Source organism: Haliotis rufescens, unplaced genomic scaffold (genome assembly GCF_023055435.1).
Source record: "Haliotis rufescens isolate VD_foot unplaced genomic scaffold, xgHalRufe1.0.p SCAF_2, whole genome shotgun sequence".
Taxonomy (NCBI): Eukaryota; Metazoa; Mollusca; class Gastropoda; order Lepetellida; family Haliotidae; genus Haliotis; species Haliotis rufescens.
Window position 1 is genome coordinate 15,931,305 of NW_025963890.1, and position 27,860 is coordinate 15,959,164.

A 27,860-nucleotide genomic window follows, 5' to 3' on the forward strand; every position below is an offset into this window, starting at 1 on the left:
ACCACATTTTATTATCTGCAAAACTGGATGTCTACATAAAAGTTATGAATGTCTCTGTACATATTGTCATACACCTTTTATCAACATTCATAAAAATAAAAAGATCACAGATTCTGACAAACATTACCTTAAATTCGCGAATGGTTATATATACACATGCCATAAATAAAGCAACGTAATGTTTCCAGTGTCATACACCAGTGATAAAATTTAACATGACTATATCCTTGTTTCCATGGAAATAACAAAAATCAAACTTACATTAACCGCAAATGACCTGCGATCTATCTCTTCATGAGTTTGTAAAGAAAGAAAATCAACTAATTTATCAAAATCATGTTTTATCATGACTCTTCTTCAATTGATTCCAACTTGCAAGATTTATGAGTTCCTTCATAGCACAAGACAGCACTTTAGACAGGGGTAGTCACTTTAAACATAGACAGGTTTTGCTAACAATTGTCACACCATCCTCGATTGTCCAGTGAAATATATCCTAATATGGTAGAATGGCTAAACAGTATACGGCGCAATCGAGTCTATTCACACACACACAAAATTGACGTTCTCAAATCTGTAGACTAACATATTGTCCTTAGTCTGTGAAAAAAATTATTTTTGATAGAAACAAGCAACTACAGTTAAATTGAAAAGGATCCCCCTTGAAGATCCAGGGTAGAAAAGGTTTTCAGCAACTCATCCTTGCTAACGGGATCGGTGCTCAGGCTCGATGACTTGGTTGATGCATGTCATTGATCCCAATTGCGTGGATCGACGCTCATGACGTCAATCACTGGATTGTCTGGTCCAGACTAAATTATTTACGGACTGCTGTCTTATAGCTGGAATATTGCTGAGTGCGGCTTTAAACAACAAACTAACAAACAGAATCTGAACCAAAAACAATCCTTGACTTGCTTCATCTAGGGTTATAGAACTATATGACTATATAGACTATGTCCCTGAATTAAAGTTACTTATAAGGTTAAGTTGAAAACATTCTACAAGGGATTTAACCCGCTGGCATTAAAAGAACCCTCCAGTCCCTTAATTTCAAGAGCTGAAAAAAGGGGTTAGGAATAGAATGGGGTGAATGTTTTATTGACTATGTGCTCTGGGGTATGTGAGAGAGACTATTTAATCTGTAGCACCTTACACCCTGACCTGGTCCTTAAGCCCTGCATAAATGGGGTCGATAGTCACAATGTTTGGATGGCTGATAGGGTGGCACCCTATAACCTGACCGGTATCCATGCTCATGCTATCAACCACCTGGTTTGCTACAGACTTGATTGCAGGCGGCCACGGCATAGCTGTTATATTGTTGACTTTATACACCACACTCACTCACTCACTCGCTCACATGTAAACTACATGTATATCGATTCACACAAATAGTTGTTATGAGGAAACCTTTGATGGGTTTCCAAATAGAAATATGTCAAAATAAAAGCTGCAAAATTGAGATTTCGAGGTGCTAAGTTTAATGTTTTTTAATAAAAATGTTTTGGTTATTTTTGTATCTCAGTCAATATCACCATTATCTTTAAACTGCAATGCTTGGAATTGGAAATTCAACTAGGCATGTTGAAAAGGTAACATTATTTTAAAAATCTTACATTTTTTTAACAAGTTTCAAGATATATTGGTGAGTAGTCCTTACAGGCTTTCGTGGTGCAGTCATGGCAGTTATGTTGACAAATTTAATTTAATAATGATAATAAATGACTCTGGCACATTAGTCTATCAACGAGTCAGCACGGCCCACACAAACACCTGGTCGTCTTTCTTCACTTCTTGGCGAGAATTGTGTTGGGTGGTGTCACGAGATCGTTATCGACCCTCTTCCAGCGTCACATTCGATGTGAGATCCTTACCAACCTTGTGACTGTCGCTTATAAAACATCCTTCGTAGATATCACCAACTCACTACAAACAGAAAATAAAACCCACATAAAACGACATTATCTAAATCAATATCCAGTAGTCTATGTTTTGTAGGGGGCACGGGTGGCCCAGTCGTCTAGGGCGCCGCGATTCGCTGTGCAGAGTTGCGTCCCCTGGACACGCCAGAAACCTATGATTGTGGGTTCGAATCTCGGTTCACCCTGATTATGTTTCTAGGTTTGTCAGCACCATACCCGTGCTCGTGGGTTTCACCGAAATGGTAAACGTCTGAGACCTGCATCACTTCGGGCTTTCTTCCTACATCAAGCTGACACGCCGCGATATAACTGGAATACTGTTAAAAGCGGCGTTAAACCCAACTCACTCACTCACTCACTATGTTTTGTAGCCGGAGCGTCCGATAACAAGGCATACCGCCTGTGTCTAGAACGCTCTTGCTAAAAGTGAGTAAGTTTGGCCTAACGCCACTTTGAACACTATCACAGTTATATCACGGCGTTTCGGCATAATGTTGAAATAATCCCGAGACCCGTAAAGATCCGGGGTAGAAAAGGTCTTCAGCAACCAATGCTTGCCGTAAAATGCGACTAAATGTAGACTAACATAATGTCCTTAGTCTGTGAAAATATATATTTTTGATAGAAACAAGCAACTACAGTTAAATTGAAAAGGATCCCCAGTGAGGAGGTTCTGAACCTAAACCGACCCGTGAAGATCCAGGGTAGAAAAGGTTTTCAGCAACACATCCCTGCCAACGGGATCGGGTGGTCAGACTCGCTGGCTTGGTTGATGCATGTCATCGTATCCCAATTGCGTGGATAGATGCTCATGATGTCAGTCACTTGATTGTCTGGTCGAGACTCGATTGTTTGCAGACCGCTGGAATATAGCTGGAATATTGCTGAGTGCGGCGTTAAGATACAAACAGACGAACAAACACAAATGCCGAAGTGATGCAGTTTTCGACATCTGCCACGTTATTAAGCCCACAAGCTCGAGTATGGTGCGGCTAAAGTTCATATCTGGTATTCGGACTTATGACCATTAGATCACCGGACGTATGTGCAGAACGAACCGAGTCGCCTTATAAAGAGACGACAGGCCACTTGTCCTCCGAACATACTCTCATGTGCCTTTTATTTACAGAATGTGCATGGTGTGTTGTTTGTGAGATGACCTTTAAAACCTACGCCACTTTGAGCCTTCCTGCCATATAAAGGAAGTCATCGAGCGGTACCTAAAGGCTGGAACACCAAAAGTAACACGTGGCCAAAATACGTCACGGAATTCCCTTTCAGCACGCACAATACGCCTGTGTCATAAGTAGCTATTAGGACTTATATATGTGAAAAACAATTGACAACTAGTACGATTCTGTAGCCTCGTTTGGCCATTAAGCAGCGCTTGGAATGAAAAATCGATGGCTGCCTTAATTCAAGCTGACAAAAACTGTCCAAACCGACGTGAATCCCAGCTCATCCACTCCCGTCCTATGCCGTTACTCACCTGAAGTCGATCTCCCCGTCTCCATCCATGTCCAACTGCTTGATGATCTCCTCCACCTGCAGATCTGACAGGGGTATCCCAGCATCCTGAAGACACAAGTGAGTCAGTGAGTGAGTGAGTGAGTGAGTGAGTTTGGTTTAACGCCGCTTTTAACATTATTCCAGTTATATCACGGCGTGTCAGCTTAATGTGGGAGGAAAGCTCGAAGTGATGCAGGTATCAGACGTTTCACACTTCGGTGAAACCCACGAGCACGGGTATGGTGCTGACAAACCTAGAAACATATACGAGGCGAACCGGGATTCGAACCCTCAAACAATCATAGGTTTCTGGCGTGCCCAAGGGACGCAACTCTGCACAGCGAATCGCGGCGCCTCACACGACTGGGCCGCAAAACTATGCGCCTGAATCTTGTAACAATGTAATGTTTGTGGCAGGCAATTTCCTTTTTTCCAACAGTCTGAAGCATAATTATTTTCAAAAATTCCTTTGATTAGATGTTTTATGAAGACTACATTATTATCATAACAGAGTCGCATGCGCATATGTCTATAGTCCGTTTCAGACATCGCTCATTGGACTCCTGAATTTGCTGTTTTCGATCGAATTGTTCTGTAAATTTGTCGATAGGACTCCTTGTGACTGAAATACTTCAAACCATAGGTAGGCAGAGCGGTAGTTACTCGATATTACAATAGCAACAGTCTGTAAAACATTCTGTCTTGTTTTAACGGGCAATAAGCATTTCCGACTACAATTTTTAACACACAAAATATAGTCAATCAAAACAATTAATAGCAGGTCTACACACACGTCTTAATTCGTCTGAAAAAGGCTTGCCGTGGGTTTCTTAAATACCCTGTAAAATGAATACACAATTAAAAAACCCAACAGGAAAATAACGCAAAACTAGCATAATTACATGTTGGTTGGTTGGTTGGTTTGTGGTTAAACGCCGCACTCAGCAATATTCCAGCTATATGACGGCGGTCTGTAAATAATCAAGTCTGGACCAGACAATCCAGTGATTAATATCATGAGCATCGAATCACGCAATTGGGATCGATGACATGCATCAACCAAGTCAACGATCCTGACCACCCGATCCCGTTAGTCGCATTTTACGACAAGCATAGTCGCCTTTTACGGCAAGCATGGGTTGCTGAAGATCTTTTCTACCCCGGATCTTCACGGGTCCATAATTACATGTATCTGTATTAACCAGAAACCTTTCTTTCACCAAACACAAAGAATTTACTCCGTTTTAGTCCACAGTGACAGTACTAAAAATATATCCATCAATACAAAGATCCGGGGTAGAGTAGGTCTTCAGCTACCCATGCTAGCCGTAAAAGACGACTATGCTTGTCGTAAGAGGTGACCAACGGGATCGGGTGGTCAGACTCGCTGACTTTGTTGATGCATGTCATTGATCCCAATTGCGTGGATCGATGCTCATGATATTAATCACTGGTTCAGACTCGACTATTTACAGACCGCCGTCATGTAGCTGGATTATTGCTGAGTGCGGCGTTAACCAACAAACCAAAATCAATACAACGACGTACCTACACAGACGTGTTCAATTCACTTAGTTCTAGTGTTGTATGTTGTTGAATGACTGGTATTATATTAATTTTGCGCCAAGGTCAAAGCGCTACAAAAAAAGGAAGTAATGTTAATTGGCTTAAGGCAAGCCAAAAGGTCATTACGAGAATTGTCACTTCACTAAAATATATTTCAATCAATTCTACTCAAAATAGGTGCATTAAACGTCTTTTTAACTGAAATTACACATTTGAGCTTAAAATGAACTAATGCTTATTCACAAATTTAATTAATATTTTGCTAAAAATGTGGTTTGAGATGTGTTATGCATTTGCTTCAGATTTTTTAAATCAGCGTGTTACTTTGATAACAGACTCTACTTATACACGAGTTGTGCCCCTTTAATAAGAACGCCCGTCGTGCTTTCAAACACATCACCCAGCTTCCTTTCACATGCATCTGTTGCTTCAAATACAAAGCTTTCAATTTGGAGTGAGTTAGTGAGTTTAATTTTGAGTCACGTGGACAGTAGTTCAGCCATAGTGTGACTAGAACAAGGCATACAATATTTATAATAACTGTCGACGAAGGACAGTTAATAACTAGAAATATATCACAGATTGACTTAAAACTAGTTGTAGAATAATAAAAATATGTGATTATTGGGTAGCGACACGATATAAAAAATGGGGGTATAGGTCGCCAGCAACAAAGGTAATGTCACCATACAAGGGACCAAGGGGGACTTACGGTCTCAGCAGGATTTACACCTTTCCCTTAGTTGCTGGCGATTGTTGCAAGGTTAGCCAGAGATTAAAAGTGAACAAGATTCTGCAGTTGAAATAGAGTTAGATATAAATATACTTTGAATGAGATGGTCTCACATACCCTCTCAAGGGGACAATAGTTTTACGCTACTTTTACCCCCGCCGAGGGCAAAGCCACTATATCAGCTATCCACGGCAATCAGAAATGGTTATACATCTTTGTTCAGTGAAGTGAAGTTATCTACCGGGAGTTCTCGCGTGGTTGTAATACTAATATCCACAAGCAAGCAAGCAATATGCTCAGGATATCTCTTGCGTTTGACATGTATTTTATAATTCGCTTGTTAATCTAAGTGCATTAAAAACGTTCCACAAGGGGCATAAATATCTATTTTTCTCTATCACTCGATCTCTATAAGTGTCTATGCTCACGTTCTGTTTCCAAACCCTGGAGTGAGTGAGTGAGTGAGTGAGTGAGTATGATTTTACGCCGCTTTTAGCAATATTCCAGCAATATCACGGCGGGGGACACCAGAAATGGGCTTCACACATTGTACCCATGTCGGGAATCGAACCCGGGTCTTCGGCGTGACCAGCGAACGCTTTAACCACTAGGCTACCCGACCGCCCCTCCAAACCCTGGACGATCCAGGTGCACCCGTGTTGACCGAGGTATACCGTATTCGACGCAATAAGCGCACAGGGCGCTCTCAAAAATTAGAAAAAAGGGGCTCTTATTAGAATATTATTTTGGTGAAAAAAACAGTGTTGACACTTAAATTTTGTGGTTTATGCTGACAGCCTGAAGTGTTTTGTACGACAGATAATATATATTTTTTTCGAGAATTTAATTGCCCATAATGAAGGGTGCATATAACACACGCGTACGAGTGCGTATTATACGCGAATAAATAAGTCTTGTATACATTGATCAATCGGAAGGGGAGTTAATTGGGATTGTTCACTCGCCAATATATTAGCAAATACCGCCGTGGGCGCTTATTAGAGCGGGGCGCTTATTACGTCGAACACGGTTACCCTAGTTAGCCTTGGCTGACCAATGTTAGCACACGTGAACTAATTTACCTCATCCTTCGATTAACCACGTGTTGCCCATACCTACTAGGGTGTGGTACTCTGGTTAGTAGCCTCATCGTTAGAGCTAATTAGTTTCATTTAAAAAAAATTCAATCATTAATAAAGCAATTTGATAAATGTAATTACCTAGGTATTGGGAGCATATAAATATGTTTGCTAATATGCGCCTGAGGTATGTAATTTCCACTTGTTGCTCTATATATTTTAGAACACGTAATGCAACCTTGCATTTTCTGATGATATTTCTACCTTTCGTTAAATACGCGCCATTTATCAGCGCATCCAAAAATCGTCCGTTTAAAAAAACTAGCGGGGGATATAAGTAGCCTTAAATCCGTCCGTTTTCCGTCACTCGTTCAGATGCCGACCACAATGCACATATTATTTTATTTTCCCTCTTGTTAGGTGTTACATGAAATATTACCTACAAATATTTTATTTATTAACTAACCTATCAACCATTAAGGGATTTTTTTACACACAGTATCGTTTAGTATGTGAATAATCGTACCTAATTTTCTACCAATAATACGATCTGTTTCAAACTTAGATATACATATTTGATGCAACACTGCAAGAGTTATCTCCCTTCGCTGCGGCTGCCTTTTCTTCAGACGATCCAATGAATGCGATTTGAAAAATAACAATTCCGTCATAGATGAATTTAAACGTAATAAAAAGGCTTGGTTGCTGGACTGAAGTCCCTAGAACTATTTTGTTATAGTTTTGTCTCTAAATTGCACAGTAGAAGAGATAATTTGAGGAATAATATTAATTAAAATCGACAAATATGAAAAACTTGTCCAGCATCTATGAGAAGAACACTGACCTTGAGACATGCGAACACCACGCATCTTATAACAGCATATGATATAACAGTACATATACAAAGTGGAAAGTGTAAGAAGGTATCTATGAACATGACTGTATCACCTGTCAGTTCAACTGCGCGTGAGAGCAAATTCGTATTTTTTGGCATGTGGTGGGTGACACCTCATTCGAATGACCCATTGTGAGACAGCGATTCCATCTTTCGTTTCATTTCACCAGTCCAGTGTTTGTTAATACAGGTAAGAATATAAAGAAAATGGCAATTATTACTTTCAAAACAGAATAGGTCTACAGCAACCCTTGCTTGCCGTAAAAGGCGACTATGCTTGTCGTAAGAGGCGACTAACGTTGGTTTGTTTGTTGTTTAACGCCGCACTCCGCAATACTCCAGCTATATGACGGCGGTCTGTAAATAATCGAGTCTGGACCAGACAATCAAGTAATTGATATCATGAGCATCAGTCTACGCAATTGGGATACGATGACATGCATCAAACAAGTCTGACCACCCGAACGAGCCTGACCACCCGATCCCGTTAGTCGTCTCTTACGACAAGCATAGTCGCCTTTTACGGCGAGCATGGGTTGCTGAAGACCCATTCTAACACGGATCTTCGCGGGTCCTTATCATTATGTGAATCACGTACACTGTATGTGATCCCTCTGGTTCCCACTTTAATAAACAGGCTGTACAGAGTTGCGTCCCTTAGGCGGACCAGAATCCTATGATCGTGGGTTCGAGTCCCAGATTTGCCCCGATTATTTTTCTTGATTTGACAGCACCGAACCAGTGATCGTGGGTTTTCATATGAAAATAAGGTCATTGGTACAAAATGTAGGCTAGCTATCTGTTTGAAGATTATGATTGTAGAATATTTCTGTCAATTCTGTCAATCTTACTTTAAGATACTGTCCGATTTTCTGTGTACCGTTTATAATATATAAAGTCCACAAATGTTACGACTTGCGAAGTTCCACATCAGGTAGAAGAAAAAAATACGTTGAGGAAAGGGTGACAGAGAAATAGTGTTTAAGTTTATTGGCCATGTATTAAATTATAGTTAGAAATCCACGATCCCGTAGAAGCTCCGTTATGATGCACTGTGGCTCAATTAATTGCCAATGCATTGAGACACTTTAAGTTAATGTTCCTTTAACTCTTGATCACAATTAATCACGAGGTGTTATAACTTAATATGTAACTGATCCTTTGCGGTGAATATTCCGTGGGAAACTGGTCCCCAGCAAACTATGCTTGTCGAACGAGGTGACTGAATGGTTCGAATGGACAGAGTCGGTGACGCATCGTATCATCGTTGCATAATCGTACGCTAACGGCTGGAGTCGTGGTAAAATCATTCACGCAAGTCTTGCGTACCATTGTATTATATCTTTGGAATATTCCATATATTATAATATAATATATAATATTCCAGTTATTACGGTAGTGAGGCATGCTCTATATCTTCATGGTTCGCACTGCGGTAAGCCGACGCTAGGAATACTGGAGATACAGAGGAGGATATGGAGATCGATCGAGGCAGGGAGACAGATTTTTCTTTTACGAGGCCTCATAAAACAATTTGCAAGATGAACAGTTTTGTTATGTGTTGTATGGAAGCTATGTGGTATGAGTATGTCTCAAGGTCATGCAGTCATATATGTACTGTTATATCATATGCTGTTATAAGATGCGTGGTGTTCGCATGTCTCAAGGTCAGTGTTCCTCTCATAGATGCTGGACAAGTTTTTCATATTTGTCGATTTTAATTAATATTATTATTCCTCAAATTATCTCTTCTACTGTGCAATTTAGAAACAAAACTATAACAGAATAGTTCTAGGGACTTCAGTCCAGCAACCAAGCCTTTTTATTACGTTTGAATTCATCTATGACGGAAATGTTATTTTTCAAATCGCATTCATTGGATCGTCTGAAGAAAAGGCAGCCGCAGCGAAGGGAGATAACTCTTGCAGTGTTGCATCAAATATGTATATCTAAGTTTGAAACTGATCGTATTATGGGTAGAAAATTAGGTACGATTATTCACATACTAAACGATACTGTGTGTATAAAAATCCCTTAATGGTTGTTAGGTTAGTTAATAAATAAAATATTTGTAGGTAATATTTCATGTAACACCTAACAAGTGGGAAAATAAAATAATATGTGCATTGTGGTCGGCATCTTAACCATTGACGGAAAACGGACGGATTTAAGGCTACTTATATCCCCCGCTAGTTTTTTTAAACGGACGATTTTTGGATGCGCTGATAATTGGCGCATATTTAACAAAAGGTAGAAATATCATTAATATCAGACCTGAGTTCTCGCTACCGCTAAACACAGATCTGAGGACATCCCATTACGGGTCACGTTCAGGCCGATCTTGCGAGAACTTTGACCGACCAATGGAATGACCAATCAGAAGGCAGCTCTCTCGTGTTTTACGGCACATAATGATAAGGACCCGTGGAGATCCGGGTTAGAATGGGTCTTCAGCAACCCATGCTCGCTGTAAAAGGCAACACTGTGCTTGTCGTAAGAGGCGACTAACGGACCGGGTGGCCACACTCGTTGGCTTGTTTGCTGCATGTCATCGTATCCAAATTGCGTAAACTGATGCTCATGATATCAATTACTGGGTTGTCTGGTCCAGACTTGATTATTTACAGACCGCCGTCATATAGCTGGAATATTGCGGAGTGCGGCGTTAAACAACAAACAAACCAACGTTAGTCGCTTCTTACGACAAGCATAGTCGCCTTTTACGGCAAGCAAGGGTTGCTGAAGACCTATTCTGTTTTGAAAGTAATAATTGCCATTTTCTTTATATTCTTACCTGTATTGACAAAGACTGGACTGGAATCGCTGTCTCACAATGGGTCATTCGAATGAGGTGTCACCCGTCACACGCCAAAAATACGAATTTGCTCCCACGCGCAGTTGAACTGACAGGTGATGCAGTCTTGTTCATAGATACCTTCTTACACATAAACAGTCCACTTTGTGGGATTTCATCTCATCAACGATCGATAGTCGACAAACCCCGCATTTGCCAAGGGAAGCAACTCTGTACGCAATGTACTCCTGACTGGGTCCAAGGACTCGGCAAGGAAGAATGGTTTTCAATAGATACACTGTTAGGAGTACCTCGCGGATTTAAGTCCTTGAATTGGCAAGTTATTACAAACTGAGCATCTTCCCGAGGCAAGGGAGTTAACTGACTTTAAAAGTTCAGTTTTCACTTTTATGGTCAGGTAACTCTCCTGCCTCGAGAAGATGCAGACTGAGAGGCAAAAGAAAGCACACCGACTTTGTTTTTTATGTAATTGAAAATTGAAAGAACTGTTTGATTATGTCTATTTTACCACCATTTATTCATGTAATAGTTTCTAAAAAGTAATCTGTGCTTGAGTAATTTTGTGTAAAAATATATTGGTTCAATGAGTGAGTGAGTTTGGTTTTACGCCGCTTTTAGCAATATTCCAGCAATATCACGGCGGGGGACACCAGAAATGGGCTTCACACATTTTACCCATGTCGGGAATTGAACCCGGGTCTTCGGCGTGACGAGCGAACGCCTTAACCACTAGGCTACCCGACCGCCCTGGTTCAATGAAGACTGGGGTATGAAATACATTTGCAACCAAATGACCCCTACCATGTGTGAAATGTAGTACATGTGTTTGAAATGTTCACAGCATCTCTATACATATGTGTGTATATTTGCATAGGTGTGTAAATATACAGGCGTGAGTATACTCGTCATGTGAACGCGTTTACTCATGTGTATATTTACACCAGAAGCAAATTTGAATCATGGCTTGAGCTGGTGCAAATGTAAATGTAAATTTGCACTGTATGTCTATGTTGTCATATGAACGTTTATGCCCACGTCAGAAAATGATCTAATTAATATATCTGTTGATTTGCCAACACCAGCCAAATTGTCAACAGCTCTGTATTCTGAATTTGACGCTAATCATTATACAGCCCAATTTCTGGTGTCCCCCGCCGTGATATTGCTGGAATATTGCTAAAAGCGGCGTAAAACCTTACTCACTCACTCACTCATTATACAGCAATACCTACTCCTACGCGGACATCCGGAGCTGGGCGGACGGTGTTTTCCTTGGGTTACAAGGCGTCAATAATTGGTAGTACAGATTAAATCGAACACATGCTGCTTCAAGCGAAGATTCCTGTAAGGTAACTCTTTCCTCATTCGACTTTGATGTGAAAACAATCTTCTCATGTTGAAAGTCGTGAACAGACTGATGAATGTGTGTACATTACGCCATTTACATACATCATTTACATACCTAAGTTAATATTCATGTGAACGCAAAGTAAATTTACATAACACTCACGTATGTATAGTTACGCATGTGCAAAATTACCTACGTGAGTATATATTTTGCACGTGAACGGGGTATAATTAAATACCAATCAACAGTTGTTCATAATGCGGTTTTTTAACTTGAGATATTTTCAATTAAAAATCAAACATGATAAAATCAACTGGTCATCATGTTAGTGATTGTAAATGTCATTCAGTCGCAGGTTAAATGAAGAAGGTGTCTTTTTCAGAACGAGTCTCAGAAGCAAAAGAAGAAACCTTGTGAAATGGGTACAATGTCTGAAGCCCATTTCTGATGGCCCTGCCGTAAAACCATACTCACTCACTCACTCAAATTAATACTGACCCTCAGTCCCTCCTTGAACTCCTCGTGCGTCACACTCATGCTTCCGTCAGCATCGAAGCGACTGAACAACTCCACAATCGTGATGTCTTTAGCCTTGAGGTACTCGCTGATCACTTTCATAGATTCCTCGACGATGTCGTATCCCTTCATCTTGCGTTTGCCGTAGGAGTCCGTGTAGCCGTAGACGACGTCTAACTCGGGGTGCACGTCGTACAAGTCGGACACGAGGTCGGCGAACCGGGAGCTCAGGATCACATCCTGTCGGAGAAGAAACATTTTGAAGAGTTCAAACGTTGTATCTCTTATATAGGAGTTCGAATTTACATCCACTGCGGCCAGCTAGCTATTGTTTTCTCGTTTTCATATACACTCACTGTATTTCATTATTTTATATAGCTATATGGCTGAAATAAAGACGAAGCAACGGTAAATTTCCACTCACGTTATCTATTGTACTCGACAGGGATCGAGCACTTGAAAACATCACTCAACGCTACTTGTCATTTAGGGCATGTCTGGCCTGCCGTTTAAGGCGTCGCTATTCACTATGTATAGAGTTGCGTTCCTAAGGCCTGCCAGAAACATTTCATCGTGGGTTCGAATCCCATATTCACCATAATCATTTTTCTGGGTTCGTCAGCACCATACACGCTCTCGTGGGTTTCAACAAAGTGGTACACTTCCAAGACCTGCATCACTTCGGGCTTTCCTCCCACAAACTGACACGCCGTGGTGATATGACTTAAAGGATATTCAAAGCGGCATTAAACAAAACTCACTCACTCCGTATTGTAGATGTCATACAGTTATATTCATTTTCAATTTCATGTACAGAAACTAGAAAACGATTTCATTAAGGTACACCGACATTGATAGATAGGTCGTTGGTTCAGCACCATTCACTGAAAAACGTTTTACGAAATGATTTTGAAATTACTTTTACTGTATAATGGCGCGTGTCATCCAAAGAAAAAGAAGGAGCCTCCCGATTCGATGATCCGGGTACTGTGTCGGGCAACGCTGAAGGGGTTGTTGTGGTATAAGGTACTACATATATGTCACAATGCACCAAACCGGTTCCTTTGCAGACTTGCCTAATCAAGACCGCCTCCGTGGTCTAGTGGTAGAGCGTCCGCCCGGAGATCGATCCCCGGCCGCGTCATACCAAAAGCCGTTAAAAGATGGTACTTGTTGTTACCCTATCTGGCGCTCGGCATTAAAACAAGGACTGGTCGGCTCGGAGTCAGTATACTGTGTCTGAGTGGGGTATTCATGTTAAACTGCGGCATGGTATCTCAGTGGGCTAGCACTATGAATCGGCATCAGTCCGGACTAGTACAAGCAGCCACACACACACACACACACACATACACGTGCATGCTCGTCGCTATATAAGTGAAATAATCTTGGACGCGACGTTAAACCCAATTTCACCTCACCTTGCCTAATCACATATGCCAAAACTAGATAAAAATCACCCATTTGGAATGGACTTGCGTAGCGTACATTGCTAAGCTGTAGTTGGGGTACAGTTTTTTTAAACCGATTTTGGATATGGTACATTTTAGTTTACATAAATGTATCTGTGGTACATATCTGTAGTTCATATCCATTAGACGGCGACGCCAAGAGCTCAATTAACATGTAATTAAGCTCTAAAACTAATTTTTTAAAAATCATAAAATATAAATGAACATGACCTGTACACACCGACATGTCCAGTTTGGTCAGTTTCAGGGGGTTCGTCATCCTCAACACCTCCACTGCAGCACCGGCACATTCTTCTGAGATGTTGTTTTTACCGATCTGAAATCAGTGGACACAGCAAGTGTGAAACATCACACAAGAAGATGTAAGAGCCACACCTAAATGTTTAAACACGACAGATGGACACCTTAACGTTATACTCACTCGCGTAAGCACCACCCGTGAAGATCCGGTCTTCAGCAACCCATGCTTGCCGTAAAAGGCGACTGTGCTTGTCGTAAAAGGCGACTGACGGGATCGGGTGGTCAGACTCACTGACTTGGTTGATGCATGTGATCGATCCCAATTGCGTGGATCGATGCTCATGATGTCAATCACTGGATTGTCTGGTCCAGACTCGATTATTTACAGACCGCCGTCATATAGCTGGAATACTGCTGAGTGCGGCGTAAAACAACAAACAACCAGACATGTCGTGTAAGTCCAAACATAAAGTCCAGCAGATTGTTAGAGACATAATTTGTTGTTGGTCACAGCTTCAAAACACGCTAAAACAATTTATGTGAAAGGAATAGCCGAACAAGTTAAATATAAAATGTCAAAGCGAAGAATAGTCAGTCTCGATCATCCGCCGAAACAGATTCCAATGGGCTTAAAAGGCAAAAAATGCGACGACAAAGATATGAATGGATAACTGAAAATCAGTGATGAGACCAGGGTCTACTTGCACACAACAATCTTAATTTAGCGCTGCAATCAAGTGGACCCGGGTGTTCGCCAAAGTGTAAGTATGCGCTGCTCTACGGGTTGTTTTTGTATGTTGCCTGAACACTACTCCAAGACGGCAGCCTGTAAACAATCGAGTCATAACCGGACAATCAAGTGATGGACCAGACAATCCAGTGACACGATAGCACATTTACTGAATGAAACTGACAGCCACATCCATTTCAGGACAATCAGCATATTCAGCGAACAAATATACTTTCTTTGGTTAAACGTAATGACAAAAAATTGCTTTCCATTTTTTCTGGAAGTGTTTTAAAAGAAATCCCAACAAACATCACCATTATCCCTACTCAAACCCCACAGTACTATAACCCACCTCGAAAACAAATCCTGTCTCTGACATTCCCCACCCCACAGGACATCACAGGGATGGTCCCCTAATTCCCTTAATTAACGACACCCAACGTTAACATTACCCGTAGTGTTTCCAGAGCGTCGTTGACCTTCAAGGCTGAGACGAGCTCCATGACACCGATCTGCCCGACCCTGTTGCAAGCCACGTCCAGGTCAACCACAACGGAGTTGTTCTTCAAGCACGACGCAAGGGCCACGGCGCCGTCATCGTCGAAGCCGTTCCAGGACACGTTGAACACTTTAATGTTGACGTTTTCCTGGGGCCGGGACAACACATGGAATGAGTGAATGTATGCCGTTTTACGCTACAGTCATCAGTATTCTAGCTATTTTACCACCGCTTGGACTCTTGGCCAGTTAAACCAGTGGTTAATATAATGAGCAACCATCACTCCGTCACCAACCATCACCATCTTACGACAACACGAGGTCTCATGATTGGAAAACGTTAATGAACTGAGGGACAAAAGAAAGTATACAGAATTATTTTTTTTATATTTAAAAAAAACTCCTTGTAGAAGTATTCTTTGAGTGCTTATCAAGCGCTAGTACACTTAATTTATTTCCCATATAATTTCGTCGGAAGACTTTTTCAATTTAAATTCAAACATATGATAAAATGCAGCTGAGATGTATAGTTTCTTTTGCTCCTCAGTCTTTTACTTGTGTTTACTTATTATCTTAAACTAATAGCATATATTTGTATGCTTTAAGTACATATTTGTTGAAAAAGTTGCTGCAAACATGAATTTAGTGTAATGAAAAGTTTCGTAGTCTTACCGACAAGCCTTGGGCTAACTGAATGGCTCCAGCGCCCCGGAAGTGATTCCAGCTAAGGTCGAGTTCTTGCAGGGAACTATTTTCAGCTGGAATAAGAAAATACCATTTTAACTTTTAATTTTGTTCACACTGAAAGAAAACGCATCATTTCCTTGCTTGGAAGAAACTCGGAAAGAGCGATCTTTCTAAAAGTGTCCAAAATAAAAGGCTGCAAACATGTTTGCACTGTTTCTAGTAAAAGCCTCACAAATTCAACAACTCTCCAGACGTTTGCAAAAGGTACTGATTATGCAAATAAACTGCAATTGTTATGTATGGGATCGACGTCTTGAACTGAAAAGATATATCCCGTCTCCACCCGAAATCCTAGTTAGGATTTTTCACCTGACCTAAAAATATTGCTCGCCCTAACGAGGCTCGTTCACATGCCATGCTGATGACTAACACCAAACTACGGGAAAAAGAAAGTAGAACAAATATGGCAAACTTAAGGTCCAAAACACAACTATGGCATCCGTATCAAATACATCACCATCGAATAACCATTTTTGGTTGTTTCATTTTAAGCCAATATCAAACATGGACGTATACTTTCTTTTCTCCCGCAATTTATTCTTATGTAACTCTTCATGGCCTCAGTTAAAAATACTTCACTGTGCAGAGTTGCGTCCCTTGGGCACGCCAGAAACTCAGGATTGTGGGTTCGAATCCCGGTTGGCCTCGATTATGTTTCTAGGTTTGTCAGCACCATACCCGTGCTCGTGGGTTTCACCAAAGTGGTAAACGTCTGAGACCTGCATCACTTAGGGTTTTTCTCCCACATTAAGCTGACACGCAGTGATATGACTGGAATACTGTTCAAAGCGGCGTTAGGCCTACTCACTCACTCACTTAGTGAATTGTGCAGTAAGAGTTTCTCACCTATCATCTGTTGAAGAGCGCCAGCAGCTGCATCTCCGAGTGAGTTGTGGCTGAGGTTGAGACGGACAAGCCCTGTGTGCGCCTGTCAAGTAGACAACATAACTATACTACACAACTTGGACAGGGATATAGACACCATAACTATACTGCACAACTTGGACAGGGATATAGACACCATAATTATGCTACACAACTTGGGTAGGGATACAGTCGAATCTCGTTAAGCAGAAACCGTTTAACAAGAAGAACCGGATGATATGGCAGGTAGCGACTGCGACATCGTTTCTTAATATTATTATTCAAACCCGGATATCATTAAGTAGAAAAACGGGTAAGTGGAACATTTTCTGGTCATTCTACATTGGGAAATTGGGTGTTAATGTAGAAAGGAAATGTAGCAATGGGATAAACTTAGTAAAGTACAGATTCCAGTACTTTGTTGGGTTGAGTCCCGTCCTGATTTTAATGGGATTGCTTCTGTGGTGGATGTCAGCTCATGGGAACTCATCAGCTCATGGGATCTCATCAGCTCATGGGATCTCATCAGCTCATGGAACATTTACTATAACAGTACATGACCTTGGCAGGCACTGATTGGTGTTCACCCTCAATAATCATCATTACTATCGACCTGTGAAGATCCGGATAAGAAATGATCTTCAGAAACCCATGCTTATCGTAAGATGCATGTCATCGTATCCCAATTACGTAGATCGATGCTCATGATGTCAAGCACTTGATTATCTGGTCCAGACTCGATTATTTACAGACCGCCGTCATATAGCTGGACTATTGCTAAGTGCGGCGTTAAACAACAAACAAACAAACCTACCTCAACGGGTTTTGATATGAGTTGTGCATCAGCGTCTGTAAAATCGTTTCCTGAAAATAATAAATTAATATTTGTTTGCTAATAATTGACAAATTAGTAGTACAGTCATGTTTAATGTCAATGCCATGCTATGGGAAACACCTTTGGTAAGTATTGTACAATTTTAGGCAGATAAAGGTAAAATAATCCAAACTTGTCCACTGAAAGTTGATTTTGTTTCAGATGTATTAAATTTCACGCGTCATATTTCCGTCAAAAAAGATACATGTCTCATTGTTGACAAATAAACCACAAAATCACTGTATTAATATATCATTCTACTGATAACTGACTATGTCTTCGAATGAACAAAACACATTGACCAATTGCGCTTCTGAATCTAATGTCAATAAAATAATAGAGTCGACTAGCTGTTCCCTCCCCAAACATGTATAAACTAAAGCGCCTGACACGACACCTGAAAGTGAAGTGTGTCATGGTAGAGAGGGGGGCACCCTCTAGAGACCGCCTACCTGAAGCGTCTAGGTGACGGATAACCTTGTTCACACGCAGCAGTTCCCCAATATGTCGGGCACCTTCTGTTCCCAGATTGTTCTCGGATATATTCTGTTCGAACCAGAGACACGTAAATACCTCATTAATGCCCTGTTTGTGAAGAACATAGGGATACAAATCTTCTCTATGGCCCTGGAGAAGCAAGGAACAAATGCATTTGCAATGTCCTATTTGCTGAAAAAAGAGACCTATATGCCTCTATAATGCCGTTTGTCGTGAAAACAGTGACACAAATACTCCTATAATGCCCTATTTGTTGAAATCAGACACAAACGCCTCTATAATGACTTTTGTGAAAAAAGTGATACACAATTCTCTATAATGCCCTATTTGTTGACAAAAAGGACACAGATGCCTCTATAATGCCGTTTTTCGTGAAAACTGTGACACATGCCTCCATAATGCCCTATTTGTTGACAAAAGGGACACATATGCCTCTATAATGCCGTTTTTCGTGAAAACTGTGACAAATTACTCTATAATGCCCTATTTGTTGACAAAAGGGACAGAGATGCCTCTATAATGCCGTTTTTCGTGAAAACTGTGACAAATGCCTCTGTAATGCCTTTTTTGTTGAAATCAGACACAAATGCCTCTGGCTCTAAATGCCTTTTTCGTGAAAACAATGACACACAATCCTCTATAATGCCCTATTCACAGCGACTTTCGGCCCCTCTGACCACGAAACCACACATGACCCCAGTCTAAAACGAGAAACACCGCCATAAATAATTTTCTCCAAATAAACATTTTTTTAAATCAACAGAATTAAGTACATAATCACGTCAGATAATAAAAAAATGACAACATACAATCAACATACACACGACAGTCCGTTATATAAACCAGGGACCACTCGTGGCAGTTTACGGAAAGCAACGAGTGATGCCGAATGTCAGCACAGCTCACCAGTTCTACAATGTTGTTGTTTTCCTGCATCATGCGCTGCATGTACATCATTCCCGTCGGCCCCATGTCGTTACCGCACATGTTCACGCTGGCTATCCGGTCGTTTATCTGATTCAAAATATCACATATATAACTAAATATAATGAGTGAGTGATTTGGGAATAACGCGCTTTGAACAGTATTTCAGTTACATCATGGAGTGTCATGTTGATGGGACGGAAGCCAGAAGTGATGAAGGCCTTAGACCTTTAACGCTTTGGTGAAACCCACGAGCACGGGTATGGTGCTGACAAACCAAGAAACATAATCGGGGCGAACCGGGATTCGAGCCCACAGTCATAGGTTTCTGGCGTACCCAAGGGACGCAACTCTACACAGCGACTAGCAAGGCCTTAAACGACTTGGCCACTCGCTACCCCTTTACAACAAAAAAATGAAAAATATCCCATTCACTGGAAGTAAGGTTCTTATTTGACCGCAAACCAGGTAGGTACCACCGTCATAGTTTGCTGGGGTGCTTAAAGAAGCGACAAACCGTTTTGATGTCTGCAGTGCAGAGATTATTTAATTAAAATGATTCTTTTTTAAATATACCTTAAAAAAAACAACGAAGACGAATGGATGAATGACACAACGATAATAAGAGGAATGGCACACTTACGACTAGTGCCATAGACACTGCCATCGCGCCACGGGCCCCCATTCCGTAATACTTGAGGTCGAGGTTCTCCGTCACCCTGCCAAGTTTTTTAACACAGTTTGAAGAAGGAATGATCCCCAGTTTACGACAAGCTCGCTCATACGTCCGTGTCCCCGTGTCGTCATAGCTGTGAGGCTTCTCTACAAGGGAAAGTGGAATCTTCAAAACGATTATACCAGTGTCGTCATAGCTGTGAGGCTTCTCTACAAGGGAAAGTGGAATCTTCAAAACGATTATACCAGTGTCGTCATAGCTGTGACGCTTCTCTACAAGGGAAAGTGGAATCTTCAAAACGATTATACCAGTGTCGTCATAGCTGTGAGGCTTCTCTACAAGGGAAAGTGGAATCTTCAAAACGATTATACCAGTGTCGTCATAGCTGTGAGGCTTCTCTACAAGGGAAAGTGGAATCTTCAAAACGATTATACCAGTGTCGTCATAGCTGTGAGGCTTCTCTACAAGGGAAAGTGGAATCTTCAAAACGATTATACCAATGTCGTCATAGCTGTGATGCTTCTCTGCAAGGGAAAGTGGAATCTTCAAAACGATTATACCAGTGTCGTCATAGCTGTGAGGCTTCTCTACAAGGGAAAGGGAAATCTTCAAAACGATTATACCAGTGTCGTCATAGCTGTGAGGCTTCTCTACAAGGGAAAGAGAAATCTTCAAAACGATTATACCAGTGTCGTCATAGCTGTGAGGCTTCTCTACAAGGGAAAGGGAAATCTTCAAAACGATTATACCAGTGTCGGATTCGAGCACGGGTATAGGATCGTAATCATGGGGAATCTGGAATTCGAAACCGTGGCCGTAGGATATTCAGGCTGAAAACAGTCGCCGAAACACAGCAAACCTAAGGTCGAAAGCATGATATGATATGATACACGTATCAAGAACACCACCATCGAATAGCCATTTCTTGTTTGTTTCATTTTTAGCAAAACAAAAAAACCCCACAAAAGTAGTAAAATCGTAAATATCGAATGTTGCCGATATCCATACAAAATTTAAATTATGACCAAAAGTTTACAGGTCATTGCTGCTTGGATTGGAATTGATTTGTGTGAAAAGAATAAGCTATTGCAGAAATTTGGTGAAAAGGTGGAAACATCGAAAAACACAACCACGTGAGAGCCTGGCGCCGAAACACACCAACATGACATGTACGTGCAACATCACTTGTTGGGCTATAAAAACGTTGGGTTTTCATTTGCATGCCATCACAATCCATGCCACGACTGACGGAAGCCTAATGCAACAACGCCATCGGCCGACTGCAAACAGGAGAATCATCTTCAGCTGTAGGGGTTTCCACGTAGCACCAAGAACCACTTACACAAGACTGTGAAACTGTGGACACACGGGACATTCCCAGATCCGGTCGACCGCGTTTCACCACTAGAGCACAGGGCAGATTCATACGGCTACGTCACTCACGTAAAAGAACCACCACGGCCACATCTACAACTACGGTAGATCATGCCAGTCAGTGTTGGACTCTAATGGTGGCCATACAAGATATTGAGAAAAGATTACCTTCACCTTGAAAATATACTATTCCTTGTGCGCCTTGGTCAATGACAATGATGTCTGCCAATTTTGAACAATCGATATTATCTGTTGATTATTTATATGATAAAAAAAATAAACATCTGAAATCACTTTTACGTTCAAAGTATAAAATACTTGTAGTACAAAGATAAACAACCCCGCGTAGATCCCGTGTTAGTGTAGGTTCCCAGTAACCTAGGCTAAATCGGTTGGTCAGACTCTGTGACATGGTTGTTTGCATAGCATCGTACCCCGACAGCATGGGACTTTGCTCATAATATCAATCACTAACTTGCCTGCTCCAGTCTCGATTATTTACAGGCCGCCGGCATATAGCTGATGCATTGTGGGCATATGATCGTACTCTTCTGTCACGGAAGTGAAATATGTGAGCTACACCGGAAGTCGTTAACCAATACAAAACATTACTTACTGCAACCCAAACGACATGCAGTGTATCTTCTCTGGTACGACACTTATCATGGGCGGATACAGCTTTTTTTTTAAAAGTGTGTGTGTGTGTGTGTGTGTGTGTGTGTGTGTGTGTTTGTGTGTGCACAATTCAGATCTATTTATTGTCTTTGGTGGTAATTTATACAGAAATAAAGATTTTTTTCGAAATGTCAGATTAACCATAGTAATATGAAAAAGTCGATGGCCCTTGACTTCTTTTGAGTAGTATATACGTATCTAAAGTGGTATATCTACAGTGCAGGTACCGCGTGCATGTATTCAGGGAACCTAGAAAAGCCAACGGGTTGTCACTTGGATATCTTTAACTGCCAAGTCGTAATTGTTATCCTCGATATAACGCAACGGTTGGACACTTGTGAATACTGACTAGCGATATATGGGACAATATACCATATAGAAATATGGGCTTTTGTCGTGGGAGTCGCGTTATAAGAGAAACACAATCATTTGATAAAATATATGCGTGAAACAGAAACCTGGCAAATAGGAAATCTAGAAGTCTAACATGTATTAAGAAGTGGTTTGTGGAAAGGGTTTTGTCGCTTTTCATCACATAAGAACCGCGATTTATGTTCTGCGAATGTGGATAGACAGGGTAACGAATTTGACGTCCACTTCACATTCGCTTAAAGTGGTTAAAGCGTTCGCTCGTCACGCCGAAGACCCGTGTTCGATTCCCAAAATGGGTACAATGTGTAAAGCCCTTTTCTGGTTTTCCCCGCCGTGAAATTGCTGGAATATTGCTAAAAGCGGCGTAAAACCATACTCACTCACTAATATCGAAGTGAAATTCGCGCAATACAATACATTAGCGTATATATATATATATACGAAATAAGAAACAATATATATTGAAATACTTCAACGAAAAACGAAAAGCAACCTAACAACATTAAAATGTTCACGGATAGCTATTGATTACAGGTAACAAAATGTGCACGATTTCAACTCAATGCGGTCGGGCTCCAACGCGCGATTGATCGACTCCCAGTTACTGAGACACTTATTAACGACAGGATACAAACAAATCCCCTTACACTTCCCAGCGTGAGGGGGATTACCGCAAACCTTCCCGAACACATTAAATAAAAACTTAAACTGAAACCCCGTTAATCCGGACGGTACTGTCTTTATACAGAGTAAACAACCACAGACACAGTACCGTCCGGATAAACGAGTTCACTTTATTTTTGTATTTCCTGTGTCGGGGGAAGCAATGGTAGATGTCCAGAAAGCGAAGTTTCTGGATTAAAGGGGTTTCAATGTACTACTTACCGTTCGTATCGAGTTCAGTTTCCAAATCGTCCTCCACCTCAGCGGCGGGCATACTGGGAGGTACCTTCTTACTGTCGAGGCTGACCGGTCTTGATCCGATGGGGGTGCGGTCGTGTTGTGAGGGGGTGGGGGCGGGTTGTGAGGGGGTGGAGGAACACGGGGTGGGTCCAGGTGTTTGTATATCCTCGTGGCACGTCCTCTGACTGCTGCGGGTATGAACCGAGGAGCGTCCGCTGCTAGCCCTTTGAACGTGTGGCTGTCGGGTAAAAATATACCAGAGATTTACTATAAAGATAACATGTAGCACTGTGTTGCATGTGAAGGCCTTGTATGACGACAGCCAATGGGAGGGCATTCAAGTGTGCAGTGGGTAATAAGATCACCATAATGTGTGTTTTTGTTTCTTGCTACAAAGTGCATTGGCTTGTAGAAAAACAGACAGGCAAGCCATCTGATCAATGGTCCAGAGACGAACATGAACTCCCTTTTAAAGGTTGGATGACGCAAGTGCTTGGTGATTATTGTGTAGTTATTTTAAGACGTTGCTTTTCTACCTTTTTATTTTGTCGTTAGAATAGTGTTCTACGCTAAAATACATAGTCAGAAACGATTTATTTGTTTGCCTGCTCCAGTCTCGATTATTTACAGGCATCGTCGTCATCATCATCATCATCATCATCATCATCATCATCATCATCGGAGCCGTGGGGTAGCCTAGTGGTTAAAGCGTTCGCTCTTCACGACGAAGATCCGGGTTCGATTCCTAACATGGGTACAATGTGTGAGGCACATTTCTAGTGCTTCCAGCTGTGCTATTGCTGGAATATTGCTTCAAACGACGTAAAACCATATTCACTCACTCAACAACCTCTTTCTCTTTTACGAGCAAGGGTAGTCTTAGGTACCGCGTTTCGCTGTGGTGAGTTGCGTCCCTTGGACTACCAGGATCCATTTGCCGTTGCTTCGATTCCCTGAGTTACCCGATTATATATGATAAATCTGCCTCTTTTAACCCCTGCAAATATGTCCAGTGATGATAATGTTGGGGTTAAACCATACCTATGTTCGTGGGTTTCGTGATCTAATAGAAATACTGTTTGAAGCGGCGATAACTCACTCGCTCATACCCTCTCGTGATGTTTTTTTGTTGTTTAACGCCACACTCCGCAATAATGGCGGTGGTCTGTAAAAAATCGAGTCTGGACCAGACAATCCAGTGAGTGATATCATGACATCGATCCACGCAATTGGGATACGTTGACATGCATCTACCAAATCAGCGAGCCTGACCACCCGATCCCGTTAGTCGCCTCTTACGACAAGCATAGTCGCCTTTTACGGCAAGCTGAAGGCATATTTTAACCCGTTTCTTCATGGGTCTTCTCGTTGCGTTAGTCACCGCTTTCATCACCACATCATTAGCAACCTACAGTCAATACAATCGTAAACAACATCATCCTGTCGGTAGATTTTCGTTATCGTCTTCGGGTATGGATACATTTGACTTAATACCCACACTATTCGGTGTATTGGCGAACTTGATCTCTATTGAACCAAAAGGATTAGGAGTCATGAATATTTTTTGGGATACGTTTTTGTAGTGAAGGCTGAGCATACAATTTCATATTTCACATGAAACAATGCTTTTTGGCTCAGTTTATTTCGGTGTGACAGTAAGGACCGCCGCCAGCTGTACGTAGACGCATGAACAGCCATTGCTGAGGTGGGAGAAACGTTCTATAATTTATAGAAAAATGTTTAATGGCGAAGAGCCTCGGAACTTTTCAGTTTCACAAGTTTCGCATTATCGGACATATCAACAAATAGTTATGCATCTACAATCTGAACGGTCGCTGCAGCAACATTGTCAAGTTGTGATACTACTACTACTACTACTACTACTACTACTACTACTACTACTACCACTACGAGTATTAATGCTAATGCCGACGACGATTATGATGATGGCGGAGGTGGTGTAGCAGAAACTACTACTGCTACAGTAACATCTCCTGTTGCTGCTGCTACTAATTGCTGCTACTGTTACTACTTCTACTACTACCCTTGCTGCTAGTGAGTAAATGAGTAACGTTTTCAAAGCTTTTCGCAATATTCCAGCAATATCACGACAGTGGACGCCAGACCTAGGCTTCACACATTGTATCCAAGTGAGGAATCGAACTCGGCTTGTCGAGCGAACGCTTTAACCACCGAGCTACCGCGCCGCTCAACTTCCACTAATGATGATGATGATGACGACGAGAATAATGATTGGGGGCGGTGGGATTGATGATGATGATGGTGATGGTGATGATGATGATGATGATGATGATATGTCATAGTATTATCTCGATCACCAGTTCAATAAACATGCTTCACTCCCAAGGGATTTGCATTCACTTCACCAGTTCATCCTACCGGGTACCCACTTGCTGCTTGGCGTACAATGGCACAGTTCCAACAAAGGCACTTCCAAACGCGACACCACATAGTAATTCCTAAAACATCTATCAACGCTAAATAATGACAATTCTAGAAAAAAAATGGTCATACAATGAACATCATTCGTGGAAGGTATCTTATGGATACTCCCAGATAATCCCAGATTGCAGTAGAATATCGGACCCATGAAGATCCAGGGTAGAATAGGTCATCAGCAACCTATGCTTGCCGTAAAAGGCGACTAACGTGGTCGGTCTGTCAGGCTCGCTGACTTGGTTGCACTTGATGCATGTCATCGTATCTCAGTTGCGTGGATGGATGCTCATGATGTCAATCACTGGATTGTCTGGTCCAGACTCGATTATTTACAGACCGCCGTCTTATAGCTGGAATATTGCTGAGTGCGGCGTTAAACAACAAACAAACATTGGCATATCGACCCTCGGGTTAGAATTTGCCTTCAGAAACCAATGCTTATCGAAAAGGGTTACTAACAGGATTTGGGGGTCAGGCTCGCTGACTTGGTTGATGCATGTTATCGAATCCCAATTACGTAGATCGTTGCTCATGATGTCAATCACTGGATTCTCTGGTCCAGACTCGATTATGTTCGAACCGCCGTCATATAACTGCAATATTGCTGATTACGGTGTTAAACACATGGTTTCAAATCCGGAAGGCTCTGCACATGGAGCTTTTATAACGTCCGTCGTTGAAACTGATTTAAAATTAGACAACTATCTGAAGTCATCAGAAGAAACAGCTGTTTAAATCCACAATCGAAAATAAGTACCACTTAAATCTGATAGGGAATTCACAATATGTAACTTCACGACATTTTAGTATCGAATTTCTTTCTCAGAAAATGGGGAGCCAAACAATTATTTTGGGAGGAATTTTTTCAAGTCACCCAGTAAAAATATATTTCAGTGTCAAAATACCTACCAGTTCTTCCTGAAACATTTTCTTCGCGAATGAATGAATAAACGAGTGGTGAATGAAGCATATATGAAGAAGTTGATTAAATGATAAATGCAAGGATCCGTTGCTATCCCAATGAATGATAAACGTATGAATGAATGAATCAATGAAGAACAGATTGATTCAATTAATGAAAGAAGAAAGTGATGGAATAACAAACGAATGAAAGAAATGATATATGCATGAATTAAATGTCACATACCTGCAGAAGTATTGGTGGTGCGGTAGTCATACTTGTATCCTGTTTTATATCTTAGTATGATACTAACATGCTAATGTTCATGCTAGTGACAAAATGTCACTTTAGATGATGATTCCACACAAGCGGGTATCAACTGTATCCACGATGCCGTCACAATTTGACCAGAGATGACTCTCCCTCAGCTCAAGTGTCTGGACTCGAAACAGCTTTAAAACAATTCTAGCTTTTTTCTTCAGTGCCAGACAATGTCGTTCTACCTAAGTCCATAGGTTGCTGGGGGGTTCATTGTCTAACAAATTAAGCTTTCTCCACTTGACAGTGAAAGGCTGATTGACAGCTAAATATTGACACATATACCCTTCGGTATAGCTTGTCAGTCATGCCAGTAGCTCGCCATTTTCTCCTATCTAGACACGGAATCTTGTGTCAGGTAGGCGATTATTCCAACACTCCTACAAAGCACGCGTCACTGTATTCCGAGTGTGGTTCGTTAATTCCTATCCAAGGCGCTACTCAGACGTCATGTGTTCGATAACGTTAATACCATCAACTTGCAAAGCTCACATTGGTGTTTTATCGACTAGTATGCTACGGGCGTAAACCCTAATCTACCAACAAATGAACGTGAAGTACTTTGTATATTAACTATTATGGCATGACCGAGAAAATATTACACACGTATAATCGTCTATTAATGGCGCATGTAGGTACGAAATGGACACACACCTGGTTCTACAACAAAAGAAATCAATTTAATCCAACTGGGATAATCCGTTTCACTAATCCGACCTGTCAAAGAACTTTTAAGTTACTTAAATGTGCATGAGCAGTGACTTGGGAAATATGGGCAATCTTGTTGTGTGCCGAGACCAGTTCAACAACTGGAGAGAAACTAGACGATTTTTTTGAATAATCAAAATGAATAAATAACTCACCGTAATTAACATGGCCGTTGGTCGCATCTAGAGTCGGAGTTTAACTGGCATTAGTGAGCTCAGCTCGCAACAAGCGAATCAAGCC

At 41.3% G+C, this 27,860-nt stretch overlaps 1 protein-coding gene across 2 annotated transcripts; it reads right to left on the minus strand.

Annotated features, from left to right (window-relative positions):
* Positions 1-761: 761 nt before the first annotated feature.
* Positions 762-27,853, minus strand: LOC124135609 (leucine-rich repeat-containing protein 74A-like). Of its 2 annotated transcripts, none has more exons than XM_048399690.1 (13): positions 27,776-27,853; positions 23,216-23,471; positions 19,877-20,055; positions 19,216-19,323; positions 18,264-18,357; positions 17,752-17,801; positions 16,920-17,001; positions 15,999-16,084; positions 15,281-15,475; positions 14,079-14,174; positions 12,369-12,626; positions 3,415-3,500; positions 762-1,929 (listed from the first exon to the last, which is right to left on the minus strand). In XM_048399690.1, the coding sequence occupies exons 1-13, from the start codon at positions 27,800-27,802 to the stop codon at positions 1,896-1,898; spliced, it is 1,551 nt and encodes a 516-aa protein (XP_048255647.1). In that variant the 5' UTR covers positions 27,803-27,853; the 3' UTR covers positions 762-1,895. The 2 variants fall into 2 exon arrangements, with proteins under 2 accessions (XP_048255647.1, XP_048255646.1); XM_048399689.1 differs by lacking the exon at positions 27,776-27,853 and adding an exon at positions 26,841-27,352.
* Between the last annotated feature and the right edge of the window lie 7 nt (positions 27,854-27,860).

Excerpts from the sequence above, each read along its gene's own strand:
- LOC124135609 (XM_048399689.1), bottom strand. The coding sequence starts at position 26,870 with ATGACTACCGCACCACCAATACTTCTGCAG. Across the intron at positions 20,056-23,215 it reads AACTGAACTCGATACGAACG|AGAAGCCTCACAGCTATGAC; the intron begins GTAAGTAGTACA and ends TTTCCCTTGTAG. Across the intron at positions 17,002-17,751 it reads TCATATCAAAACCCGTTGAG|GCGCACACAGGGCTTGTCCG; the intron begins GTAGGTTTGTTT and ends TCTACTTGACAG.